At 40.6% G+C, this 13728-nt stretch overlaps 1 protein-coding gene across 8 annotated transcripts in view; it reads left to right on the plus strand.

The window, feature by feature from the left end:
• The window catches only part of SHROOM2 (shroom family member 2), a 117227-nt gene that overhangs the window by 76286 nt on the left and 27213 nt on the right, over nt 1-13728 (plus strand). For 6 of the 8 annotated variants that reach the window (XM_074535995.1, XM_074535996.1, XM_026793793.2 and 3 more), the window contains 2 exons: nt 1640-4277; nt 6224-6327. In XM_074535995.1, coding sequence (XP_074392096.1) covers nt 1640-4277; nt 6224-6327 — 2742 coding nt within the window. The remainder of the gene's footprint in view (nt 1-1639; nt 4278-6223; nt 6328-13728) is intronic. The other 2 variants (XM_074535997.1, XM_014267405.3) reach the window with 1 other exon arrangement.

Below are 13728 nucleotides of genomic sequence, written 5' to 3' on the forward strand. Positions count from 1 at the left end.
GCTCAAGGGAGTGGGAATATCAGCAATTCTTAGTAATAGCTGACTTACATTACTCTTTCACAGAAAAATCCTAGTAATGACTACAATACTTTTTACATGCAACACAGTATCAGCTTAACATGACAATTAAGACCTTTTAAAGGATTCAGCAAGATGCTTTAAATGCTGAAAATCAACGAATGAAAGAACATAAAATCCCACAAGATGAGGCCATTGTTAGTGTATCTTGTTAATAAAATGCCTTTAGAAAATAAGCATAAAGCATATCTTCTCTTATTTCGTATAAGTTGCTTTTGACTATGTTGTCTAAGAAAAGAAGTTTAAAAGGCTATAGTAGTAGAGGGGAAAAGAACCAATTCTGTTAATATTGAATTCCAGAGAACTGTTGAGTTGACCTTTGCAATATTTTTGATAGAAGACCTGTACCACTCCTGGTATTTTTTATGTGGATTAATCTAATTTCATTGCTAGCTTTCACAGGTCTCTTTATAACACAAGATTTGATAGTTGCTCCATATAATTATAGCTACAGTGAAGTGGAATAATTCTGGGATTTCTACCAAGGGGCTTTGCACGCAAAGGCAAGAATTTGAATTTGGTATATAAAAGCAGAATGAGCTGCCAGTGAAGTTCAAAGAGGGAGATGTTATGAGAATAATTGTCAAGACTGTCATCTCAGTATCAGTGTGTTGGATTGACAGGAGGTGGGTACTGTGAGAGAGAAAATAAACTAAAGGAAGTGAAACAAAACTCAGGAGGTAGGAAGGTAACAGAAGCAGCAAGATTTTGGAATCACGTCCTTAGCAAAAGACCTGAAGAAAGTAGTGTCAAAGATGATGTTTTTATAGAGGAAGGAGTGGTAGGGAGAAACTAGTGGCAGTAAGGATTCTTGAAGGAAGGTCAGAAGTTTGTTTGGCCATGCAGAGCTTTGGCATCTCCTCCTGAAGTTTTCCTGCCAATGTTGTGGAACTGGGTGGAATGGAATGTTGTTTTAAGAGTGTCAACTTGAGAGTGGTTTGAAACCACACTGCTAAGGTGCATGTGCAGGTGGTATTTGGGACAAATGCATTTAGTGCGTCTCTGCTTAAAAGTTAAAACATCCAACAAATAGGCAGATGTGGATGTAACTTTATTGGAGTAACTTGGGAGGGGGGAATAACATCATGGGCTAAAGAAGTTTGGAGTCGTATTTCAAAGATGAAGAGAGGAAGTATGTGAGTTTAACAGCTTGAAGAATCAGGGTGCCTGGAAAATAAGCTGAAAAATAAGTTGGTGTTTTTCCTGGGAAAGAGGGAGCTAATGGATCTCAAACTAAATTTTCCTAAAAGCAAAGTCAGCAAAATCAACAATTTGCATAGGGAAAAGGGACCCTTCAAGGAGATAAACGCATATTACTTACTAGCAAACTTACATCGGGAAGCTGAGGTAGTTACTAAGGTTTCAAGCTTTGAATCAGTGGTGGAGTATCAAGTTGGAGCCCTGAGTTAGTGTTCAAACTTTGTTTTGTTAGATTGTCTTTAACTGCTGTGCAGATGGATTTAACCAATATTATTAAAGTGAGTGGTAATAATTATGTTGTGGCATTTTGAGACATTTTTTTATATTTATTCTGACACTCTGTTTGTTTTGTTTCCTTCAGTAGTTGTTCTTCTCAGGACTTGTCAAACCCATGGGATCAGACAAGTCTATACCGCTCTTCTGACCAATTCAGCTCTTTGGGAAGTATGGACAGCTGGGACCACACTCCCCAAGTAGCCCAGTATGGAAGACTTTCTTCTGCAAGGTCTAATAGTAGCATTGATCATCTAGGGAGCCAAAGTAAGCGGGATTCAGCCTATGGATCTTTCTCCACAAGTTCTAGCACCCCTGACCACACTCTGTCCAGTGCAGACACTTCTTCAACAGAGAACATGCTTTACAAAGTGGGGCCCTGGGAGACTGCTAAGCATGGAAGCAAGTCTGGACAGTTTTTGAATGACAGCAGTGGAACAGAGGACAAACCTGGGTATTTGCCAGCTCCCATCCAACACGAGAACAACAAAAGTCCTAGAACAGAGGAAGACCCAGATGGCAAGCCCACTAGCTTGGGAAAATCCAGTTTTGGACCTATCTGGTACGTCCCTGATAAAAAGAGACCTTCATCTCCTCCCCCGCCACCTCCACCTCTTCGTAGTGACAGCTTTGCTGCCACCAAGGGCCACGAGAAAGCCCAGGGCCCTGTGTACTCAGAGGGTGCCAGCACACAGCACTTTACAGCCCCGAACCGATCGCAGCCCAGGAGTGACTGGAGTTTGGAAACTGCAGAGCAGCAGCGACGGCCCTCCAGAGCATGTGACAGGAGGATCAGCAGCTCAAATTACAAATCTGATCTCAGTTCAGAACACACTTTTTCTTCAGCTGGTGACAGGTACAGTAGTAATGCAGGAACTGTGAACAAACTGCAGCCATCCTTGTCCAGCACCGACATTAGGTTTGCACAGTCTGCTTACTCTTACCACCACCAGCACCAGTACAGCGATGAAAGCACCTTTTATCACAGTGCAAGAATCTTAGCTGCACCTAAAGATCAGCAACATTACCTGTCCTACAGTGGCATTCAGGAGTTAACTACAGATCATTTTCATGGCTACAGTCCAAACCAAGCCAGTCTGCTCAACACTTCCTCTTTGAACAGTGCTGCTGAACAGAAGGTGGACAACACTGGACAAAGTCGATATTATTGTGTGACAGCAAAACAGCCTGCTCAGGGAAGCTCAAAGCCACTACAACTCAAGGATGACAGCTGGAATCCTGCAGTAGGAACTGATTTGTCACTTGGACCTCATGAAAATCCTGCAGTTATTACAATGGCCCCAAACCCAAAATACTATCTACCTCAACAATCTGTTGAATCTTCACTGACAAGGTGTGAGAACAGTAGTCATTACCCAGAGGACAGAGAGGGAGATGCTAGGTGTGCTACAATAGAAGAATCTAAAAAACCTGATCATACTGAAAAATCTGGACAAAAGAAAAGCTGTGAGAGCTCTGAGGAAAGTGAAACTAGGCACGGTCAGCAGGAGGATGTAAAGGGCTGTGTCCTTACCACTGAAAACAGATCTGCTCAGAAAGATTTTAGGTGGGGGAAAGATGAAAGTAGCAAGATTTCTCCTCAGAGGACACCAATGTTGCACTCTTTAGCTCAGGAAGGGAAAAAACAGTCTGACAACAACCCAGAAGTGGTATCAGAACGACAGACTTCATTTGACACTCACCTGTCTAAACAGGCACGAAGGAGTGATCGTTTTTCAACAACCCTCAGAAATGAGATCCAAATGAGGAGAGCCAAACTGCAGAAAAGTAGAAGTACTGCTACACTAGTAGGCTCATCTGAAACAGAGGAGTGCAGTGAGACCTGGAACCCAGATTCAACAGGGAATGTCATCACATCCCCTGACACAAACTTTACCAGCTCCTACAAAGATCACCTGAAGGAAGCCCAGGCCAGGGTTCTGAGCGCGACGTCCTTCAGACGCCGGGGCTTGGAGCCCAGCCCCGCTGAGTATGCCCCCAGGTCACCTGAGCGGAAAACTGCTAGTTACAACTCTTCCTCACTGACTTTGGTTTCTGAAGATGCCTCTGGGTTCCCTGAGGCTACACAAGCCAAACCAAATCCTACAGGGAGTGGCACTCATCACGTTTCTCGGATTGGAGCCAGGAAGAGGTTCACAACAGAGCAAAAACTGAAGTCATACTCAGAACCAGAGAAGATGAATGAGGTGGGCTTGTCAGAGGATGAACGCCATGCTCATTGCCGTCCAAAGAGATCAGAAGAAGCCCTGGGTTCATTTGCAGACAGATGGAAATTTTTTGAAGAAACAAGTAAGCCTGCATTTAGAAAATCATCACAGAAACCAGGTCCCCATGGTTTAGCAGAGGGACAGCCTGAGAGGCCAGATAGGAAAGCACATGAGGGAGAGGAGCTCTGGCATGAGAGAAGAGATCAGGTAGCCTCTGTTGGACCTGAAACTGCTCATGCTTCAAAGGACAGTGTCCACCATAGCAGCAGCAATAGGGCTGCTGAGAGGCTTGGGAAATGTGCACAGCCACAGCGCCTGGGAACCTTTGCAGAGTATGAGGCATCGTGGAAGGAGCAGAGGAAGCCCGTAGAGCCAAGGGGCTCAGGAAGGTACCACTCAGCTGAAAATATCCTCGATACAGGCCATGAACAGCATGGGAAATCCCAGTACTCCCATGAGAGGTCTAGATCATCCCCTTCCACTGATTTCTACAAACAGGTACACTTGTCCTTTGCATTATTCTTTAAGTTGCCCAGTGTGGTGGAGGACAGTAGAGGAGTGGAGGGGAAAAGAGAATTTTTATGGAAATTTCCAATTTAGGAACACTATGTAATATGGTATTTGCCTTTTGTCAGTAAAGGAGTAAATGTTACAGGTATTTGCCTTTTGTCAGTAAAGGAGTAAATGTTATAGGTAGGTATCTTAAGTAAAACGAGGAAGATCAAAGTTTGTGCTGCACAAGAGTAATTTGGATCAAAATAATTTCTTATGTGTTGAAGTCGGATAGAAAAACATAATTGATTTGCTAACACCCTCTTTTTTACAGTAGAGATTTTGAAGGTTCTAAGCAATTTTCACCCAGACTTACTTTTTCATTGGTGTGGCTGTATTCCCTGTTTGAATTCTTTGAAACTATGAAGAAAAGTGTTCCACATGTAAATAATGTATACTTTGTCTAATTTTTAATGGTCTAGTAATTTCCATTGATTTCCTCTTTTCTTCTAAACTTGCTTCATGCAAAATTACATAGGACTTCTGCCTGAAAAAGTTGAGATTACAAATATACCTGTTAATGTTAAAGCCACAGCAACAATGAAACTGCTTAATGTTTTGTTTTATGTCAGTTTGCTTGATTTAAGATGTATACATTTATTCCTTAGAGAGATGCCAAAAGTCTGTTCAACTTGCAAGTAAATACTACGTTAATTTTTAACCAAGCAGGGCCAGGCAATGGTTGGCAGGTGGCACTGGAAGTAAACAGAGAAACCAAGTCTCTTTAGTTCTCTGTTAAAAGATGTTGTTCAAGCTACTATGAGATTGCCTGATATGTATAAGGAATCATAGTGTGTTCAACCTGAACTTTGCCTTCTGCAAGAATAGAATTGAAGCAAAGCAGCTGTACATTACTTCTTCTGTATTTTTGCCCTTTTAAAAACATTGCATACATACATACACAGTTCACCTGTGTGTGTGTGTGTAAACATGGAGTAGAATGAGAATAGCTCAAAGAGAAACAAAAATGTTGATCTCTAAAAGTTGTGGACTGTCTTTCCATAAGTTTTGTGCATCTTTAAGTTTGGCAAAAGTTCTTTTTGAACTCTATGCACAGAATTAATTATGCAGATAATTTACTCTGGGGTAGGGATCAGAAGCACTGAAAATATTCACCTGGAAGTTACTTTGAAAATTAAATTCACTGAATTATTAAATAATTGCCTACCCAGCAGAAAAATAATCTATTCCCTGTATGCATTTCTGGTTTATTAGTCAGTGCTCTTAAGTTCAGTATAGACCTCCTGGGGCAAAAAGCAGACACCTGTTTAGGCACCTGGAAAATATGGTGATAAGTGCATTGAAGATGCTTACAACAGACTGAAGTAAATAAAGATGTTGTTTTGCATATATGATTCAGATTATTCCAGTGCTAATGTGCAATTAAATTTCCTGTAGGTTCAGTGTTTGTAATGCAAAGTTATGCTTTGGGTGGGGTTGTTTGGAGATAGGGAGATGATAACGTTCTGGAACAGCACTGTTGGTGTTGTACTGAGAAACTGAAGTACTCGCACGGGCATTCACAATCTGGTGCATACTTGCATCTCCTAAAATGTGAGCAACTCTTCTGCAACTTCTGTGCCTCTTTTTTTTTTTTTTTTTTTTTTTTGCCAAATGGAAGTTGCAAACGTTTATAAAAATGTTAAGCTCCAGTACAGATCAGCAAAGCAGAGCAGCAAGGCGAGCCCAGCCAGGTCGGGAGTGCAGCGCAGGAGGTCACAGAGCACGCTGTACTGCTTAAAACCAAACAAGCTTAAAACATGCTATGCTGTTGACTTCATGTGTATTTGAACAGAGCAAACCCACAAATAAGAGGTTCCATAATCGCAGATTTTTTGAGAGTCTGAAACACGATGACTTGGTCTCTTACTTGTACTACAAACCTCTTTTAGGAAGTATCAGTTGAAGTAAGGAGGCAAGCAGAGGATTTAAAGGAAGATGGGGAGTGTATTTTGTCTAACATTAACAAACTGGATGAGAGGAACTGCACTGTAAGGTAAGTACAGTGTTTCTTAATTTCTCTTAAAAGATTTGGTTTTGACCAATCTTTTTGACAAATTTCTGTGATCTAATCTTTTCCTGACTAAAACTGCAAGTTCTTCTGTGATGATTTCAGAGTTTTTGCTGTGCCTTCTTCCTTTATTTTCCTCCTCCCCAAATACTTCAATGTGCATGATAGAATTAACGTTGGGACTCAAATTTTTGGGGACTCTAGTGTGAGCTTAAAGAAATTGTTGAGTCTTGAGCATATTATAGTTTGTTCAAAGGCAGTTGATTCTTATTTGTGTGCATGAATTATTTGTGTGATAGTTATGGATTTTTTGGGGGTAGATGGGGGTCCTGGGGTTTCCCAAAAGAGATTTCCAGTATTATCCCTGGCAAAGACAGCATGCTGCTGAAACATAGTAGTACTGTAAATTCGTCTTTGCTTTTCTTGTGGCTTTACAGAATACAATACATGAATAGAAGACACTAAAATTTGTTTCACTGTTTGAAGAGCTCAGATTTTCTCTGTTAATCCATGTATTAATATATATACAATGTTTTCAAAGGTGTGACTGCCTGCACAGTGTGGTTTAAATCCATTAAATGTCTAGCATGCTGAGGGTTGTCCTCGTCCTGGCCCCGATGTGGTGTAAGCAGTGATTTCAGATGTGGTGCAAGCAGTGATTTCAGCAATCGCTGATTCTGTGGCTGCTGAAGCCCAGCTGAGGTTGTGCACATGCTGCTGCTGCCAGCTCTGACAGCTCTGGGTTTCATAACAGAGGGAACCCATGCACAGGAAAAAAGAACCTCTGTAGGCTTTCCTCAGTTCTGTAAGTGGTATTAATCCCTCCAGGGAGAGGAAATTATGAACTATAGTGAACACACACTCTAGCTGTGACACTAAAACCTTGTAAAAAGTTAGCATTTATTTGTCGGTTCATATGATTGTATTTTGCATTGCTTATGGCTTAGCTGAAGAGAGCACCCCCTATTTTTGCAGTTTTTGGCAGCCCTTTGTACTTAGGCGGGGATTGCAGAATGAGCAGCCCCGGAGGGCGGGCGGGCAGCAGGGGCGGGCACGGGCCGGGAGCGGCCACGCTGCTGTGGGCGGGCAGCAGCTCCGCACGGGTGAAATGATTCCCATCTAGCATTATTCACAAAAGCATGTGAATAATACTCCTACGCCAGCACTTTAGCAGTGTTTGTGCAGCACAATTCTTGCTTTATAATCACGGAATCCATGAAAATCACATGACTGGGCACCAGCTGCAGTAACTTTTTTTTCAGCTGGAGCCTGTTTTGACATACATTTTAGATGTGGTATTTGGCTATTTTCATGCATTACAGAAGGTTTTGTGAAATGGTCTCTTTGTCTCAACGTTGATATGTAGAGGCTTGATATGCCTTCTGTATTCAAAAAACTGATAAAAATCCCTTATTTGGGCATTTAATTCCTGTGTTGTGAGCTACCACTGCGTGATAATGAATGGCTGCCTTATGGGAAAGAGTATATATTTCCGTGTGCTTCTGTTTTACAAGGCATTCTTGTGCTCAAAAGGAACTGGCCTCATGGTATGGATTGATTTTATGATTTTTGAGCTGCCCTAAAGGCATTTAGCTTTCTATTTTTAAAATCTAGCAATCTGCAAATGGCTAGCAAATCTACCTAATTCAGGGTATATTCTAGAACATGAATAATAACCAAATCTTCCTTATGGTCATATTTAATGCTCTATTTTAAAATTTGTGTTTGAATTAAATAGCTGACAGCTGTTATTTTGTGCTGCTGAGACCTGTGTGCTATGGTGGCCTTTGTGCTGCCAAAGTCAGTGTGGTGGAGCTGAACACAGGAGTGGCCCTTCAGCACTTGTGGGCACGAGATTTGCAGGAACCCAAGCTGAGAGACAGCTGTGGAGTCCATGGGCGCTTTCTCCAGGTTAGACTGCCCTACACTACAGGGTGCCCCTGGCCTCCCTCACCTTCAGTTGTTTTGAGAAATGCAAAAAAATATTAACTTGAAATAAACTTTGAATAGCTACCATTTACAGCTTCCCTGATAATTTTCCTCAGAAATATGAAATACTAGGTTTTTTTTAAATGCACTGACTCTAGGATGGAAAAGGATTAGAATATTGTAACAGCAAACGGCATTTTAAAAACAAACAAAAATAAAGGTGTTTGGTAATTTCTTTTTCTCCTGAGCATTTTGCTATAGTATTTTCTTGGCTGTTCTTTTTTAGCACACAATTGTAAAATGTAAATTAACAGTACTTTAAAAAACTGGGGGGAGGGGAGGAGTGTGTGAATGTTGAGTTGATGAAGATAGTTTGTGAACCTCTTTCATCTTTGAGCTCTGTTTTTCCCCTCTGAGGTTACTGAGTGCCTCCAATGAATTCAGGTTGTTTCATCTCCCTTTTTAGAAGAGCTGCACAATGTTCTTCTGAACTGCAGTATTTAATAGTTCAGGGTATTACTTCTGTAGGAAGAGAAAATAGTGGCCCATAGCAGTCATTGGTCATCTCTTATGGAAGACCCAAGCCACTCTTGTTAGGAACTTACAGGGATGCAGTCATCTAACACGAGATGAGTGTTTTTATACTGAGGGGTTGCTGTGATTCTGTGGTGGTTCTTAACTTTAGGACAGCTTAAAAGCATTATACAATTTGGCTGAGCTGTAAAACAAAAAAATGCTATATTTTTGTTGTTGTGCCTCTTTCTATTTCAAATTATTTACAAAAGCTTACTTTTTTATGGATGTGAAGTCTGTGCTTCTATAAACATGTCTCTTTCTGCATTTGTAAAATTACTTAAACTGTAAAATTACTTATAATTACCTTCCTTATAGAAGTCTCCACAATTTCTAAGCTGAAATAGACTTTCAAAAAGTTAGAGGGAAATGGATGCTCTGACCAGCAGTCTCTGGCTTCCTGCAGTATGACATGCACACATAAGTCATTCTGCATCAAAAGACTCATGCTTTATGATCTAATTCTTAAGATTGCCATCTACTAGAGATGTTTACAGCCATTGCCTTTATTTACTTTCTAAGAACATTTGACTCCTAGCTCTATTAATTTGTTCCTGTGATGTCTATTAAAGTTACATAACTTCAAAAAGTGAAAAAGGATATCTGAGATCACAGGCTGCAGAAAATATTTCACCATTTAATAGGTGTCAAGTCCAAGAGCATATGCGTGTCAAGTATAGGACCACAGTGTGACTCAACTCCAATTAAACACTGTAAAACATTTTCAATGTTTTCATACCTTAGTAGTTACTCCTATTTGAGTTGAGCTCTTAGAGACAGAGGAACAACCTTTACAATACAAAAACAAAATAAAAATAATATCTTAATGTGTAAGTTGTCCTAAATGTCCAAGTATAATGTTCTAGAAAAATCTTTGATAATCCAGAAACAGGAGCCTGTAGACATGTTCCTAGGTTTTTTATTAGGCTATAAGGAAGATTTTTCAGTTTGATATCTTGGTGAATATCTTGGCTCCATACTCACCAAGAGGAGCAGCAAATAATTGTGCAAGGAAGGAGGAGGGCTTTCAGCAGCACAGAAATATGGCTGACCTTATGTCTTCTGAACTGAGTGAGATGGAAAATAATTTAAAAATTACCAGTAGTCCATTTGTATCATGTATATATGGATATTTGTGTGTATATATATACAGACATATATAATATACATGAATATTGATAGTTATTTCTCTTAGCTTTTTCTGATTTGTGACCAGTATAGGAGTTGGGGTTTACATATCTATGAGGACTGATTAACAGTGGGGAAAAAAACTCCAACAATGCCCAATACACATTTGGACAGATTAGTTTCCTTATTGCCTCAGACAATGGTAGATGGTGCAAATTATTCATTGAAAATATTCTTAAAAACTACAGGTTTTCATAACTACAGAAATTTTAAATTCTACATTTTATTTGAGTTTCTTTTACTGTGATGTCAAAAAATTTAACAAGGTACCAATATACAGTGTTAGGATCAGCTTAACTAGGAACTGAGCTACTGAAATACAAGACTTAAAGCCTTGGAAGTTTTTATTTGTAGCAAAAGGGCCATTTCCTTAAATAGTTAACAAGAACTTTTGCCAGCATTGTGTTGCATATCTATTTTAAACTTCTTTATTAAGAATCAAGAAGTCCTAGAATAGTTTAGTTTGTTCAGAGGGGACCTTAAAAATCATCTGGTTCCAGCCCTCCTGCCATGGCCAGGGAGCTTTCCACTAGACCAGGTTACTCAGAGCCCCATCCAGCCTGGTCATTAACATCTCCAGAGAGCCCACAGCTTCTCTGGATAACCTGTTCCAGTGCCTCACCACCCTCACAGTAAAGAGTTTCCTTCTAATACCTAACCTAAACCTGCCTTCCTTCATGTTAAGGCCATTCCTCCTTGTCCTATCACTTCATGCCCTTGTGAAAAGTCTCTCTCCAGTTTTCTTCTAGTCCCCTTGAGGTACTAGAAGGTGCTGTATGGCCTCCCTGGAGCCTTTTCTTCTCCAGCTGAGCAGGCACAACTCTCTCAGCTTGTCCTCAATGAGATGTTCCAGCCCTGTAACCATAGTAGAGGCCCTCCTCTGCACACAATGCAGCAGGCCACGTGTTTCTTCTTCTGGGAGCCCTAGAGCTGAATGCAGTAATCAAGGTGAGGTTTTGCAAAAGCAGAGTAGAGGGGGAGAATTCCCCTCCCTTGACCTGCTGGCCAGACTGCTTTTGATGTAGCCATTTGGCTTTCTGAGCTGGGAGTGCACTTTACCAATTCAGTATTGAGCTTTTTGTCCACAATCACCCCCAGATCTTTCTTCCCAAGGCTGGTCTTGGTCCATTCTCAGCCTGAATTTCTGCTTGGGATTGGCCTGACCCAGGGGCAGAACCTGGCACTTGGCCTTGTTGACCTTCCTGAGGTCAACAATAAATTACTCATTTATTGTTGCAGTTAGCAGTCAATCTGTAAGTTGCCTTTCCTGATTGAACATTGCAGGACAAGTAAGTCTCAGGCACTGAAGGACTTACCAAGACATTACCAGAGCTATGTAAACAAAATGTTTTCCCCCATTCTGTGTGAGGAAGAAATAGTATGATCTTGTGCAACTGCTTCCTTAGAAATCAGTGGAAAAATTACTTTGGCAAACATTTCATGCATGTGTTAACAAGCTCCACAAAGCTTTCTCTTCTCCAGGCTGAACCATTCCAACTCTGTCATCGTGTCTTCACAGGAGAGGTGTTCCATCCCTCTGATCACTTCCCTGGCATTCCTCTGGACTTGCTCCAGCAGGTCCATGTCCTTAGCATTTCTTTATCATGAGATACAGATTTTTAAGGCTTTTCTCAGACTATTTTTTTTTTTGCCAGTGATGTAATTGTGTGTGACATATAGCAATGGCACAGTACAATCTGGGCTGTTAAAAACTTTGTATTTTGTTTGAAAATGGGAAAAACCTCCTGTAGCTCTTCCTGTGCATATAGAGGAGGGTGAGCATCTATTCATATATGAGAAACCCCTGTAACCTTTCATCTTCCTTAGGTTTCTGTGAATGCTTGTAATTAGTGAACTTTCAGTGTACCGGTGTATGTTACTAATAACACGTACATAAACATCACACTCTGGGACAGTGGAGCCTTGAATCACTGGTACACAATGGCAGCTGATGGGTGTCAATGCTTAAAGGCAGGCCAAAGGGCTACCTAGACAGGTTTTTCTCTATGTGAGCCAGCAGCAGATGCTTGGAGGGGCAAACAGAAAGCCAGGGCAAGCCAGGAGCCATGCAGCTGGGTATCTTGTCAAGCCTCTGCTGGTTTGCCTATCTTTGAGCTTTGTTTTATTTTGGGGGTTTTGTTTATTTTTTTACTACTGTGAAGTACAAAGATTGTATGTTCCTAGAACAGTCTGTGAAATTCAGCTTTTCCTTCTTGTGTAGCAGTAATTTCTGTTGTACATCATTATAAAGGTTGGTGAAGTACAGGAAAATCTCTCCTGGGGGTTACTTTGCATTTATTAAATCTGAATAATTTCCTCATAGCAGCAACTGCTGCCACCTAGTTTTTCACCCCTTTTATGAATCATCTATATCTAATAAGTTCTGATGTGAATGATGTGATGAGACGAGTGAGGACTCTGTCTCATGGGAGTCAAATTTTCAAGAGCCTCAGGTGAGATAAAATTTAATTTTCTAACTCATCTAAAAATCCAGTCTCTGTCATCCAGATCACTCTTGTCCCTGTGTGTAGTTACTCTTTCTAAGATTGGTAGTGCATCCAAGACATATCTTTTCTACACATGCCCAGATTATTCTTTGTCAATTTTACTCATTAGTGCAGCTGCTGAATCTCTTAATAAAACTTCTAAACTTCTACTTTTTTTGCTTATTTCAGATGTTAAGTTTATGATTCTGAAGTTCTCCAGATTCATAATGAGATTTTTTTTTGTTCTTGCTCTCTTTCCCTCATTCTTTCTCTTCAGCACCCTCACACCTTCCCTCCCCCAACAGTGAGTGTGTCACTGTACTCGAGCAGCTGCCCAAGTATCAGAGGAGTGGGTAGCTGTGCATCACAGATCCCAGGTCAGCAATTTCCTGTGGAAGATTCAGGTGATTGTCATATGGCCCAGGTAGCTTATGACAACCCACTCCTGATGGTGTGCAGGATCTGAGAATAGTTCCTGCAAAGGCTGTTCTTTGCTTGTGGAGTTGTGAAGGGAAGACCATGTCCATTTTTTGCTGCAGCCTTATTTTCTTTGTATTCTTACTATTGTACTTTCATCCCTACAATCTGTTTGGCAGATACCCATGTTTGAAGAAATGCTTTTTTACCCCTATTTTTTTTTAAATCCTAATACCTCTAAGGATTTGTATCTCAGCTTTTGTTTTAAAATGTCTTTATTTTCCATATTTTGCTTATGAATCTGCTTTGCTGGGTTAGTTCTGGATTTTCCTCATTTGAGTAGGACCTAAGTTCTCTGGTGGATGAAACTTTTAATTGCTGTTTAATTCAACTTTGGAGGAGGGCAGAGAAGGGGAAGGAAGAATGTTGGTTGGGTGTTTCAGTAGGTGTTACACATTTCCTCTGAGTTTCATATATTGTATCTTCAGCTGCATGTTATCTCTTAGCATTGTACCATCTGGCTTGTTCTCTTAAGAAATATTCATCTCATGTATGGAATTGTCCTTTTCAAAATTAGATACCACTGTCTGGAATTCCTAATCTTCCAAAAAAGATTTCTCTAAATGCATATGGCCACTGGCACAGGGTAGCTCTTCAAATAGCAAAGTTTTGAACCAGATTCTTCCCATGCCTCAGGATCAAGGCAGAAGTTGCATGATAAAGTGTCCCACTTGTAGTCTTTTTCTTCCTCTTGTTGTCCATTTTAAAACTTCCAGGCTGAGTGAGCTGAGAG

Source organism: Zonotrichia albicollis, chromosome 2 (assembly GCF_047830755.1).
Source record: "Zonotrichia albicollis isolate bZonAlb1 chromosome 2, bZonAlb1.hap1, whole genome shotgun sequence".
Classification (NCBI taxonomy): domain Eukaryota; kingdom Metazoa; phylum Chordata; class Aves; order Passeriformes; family Passerellidae; genus Zonotrichia; species Zonotrichia albicollis.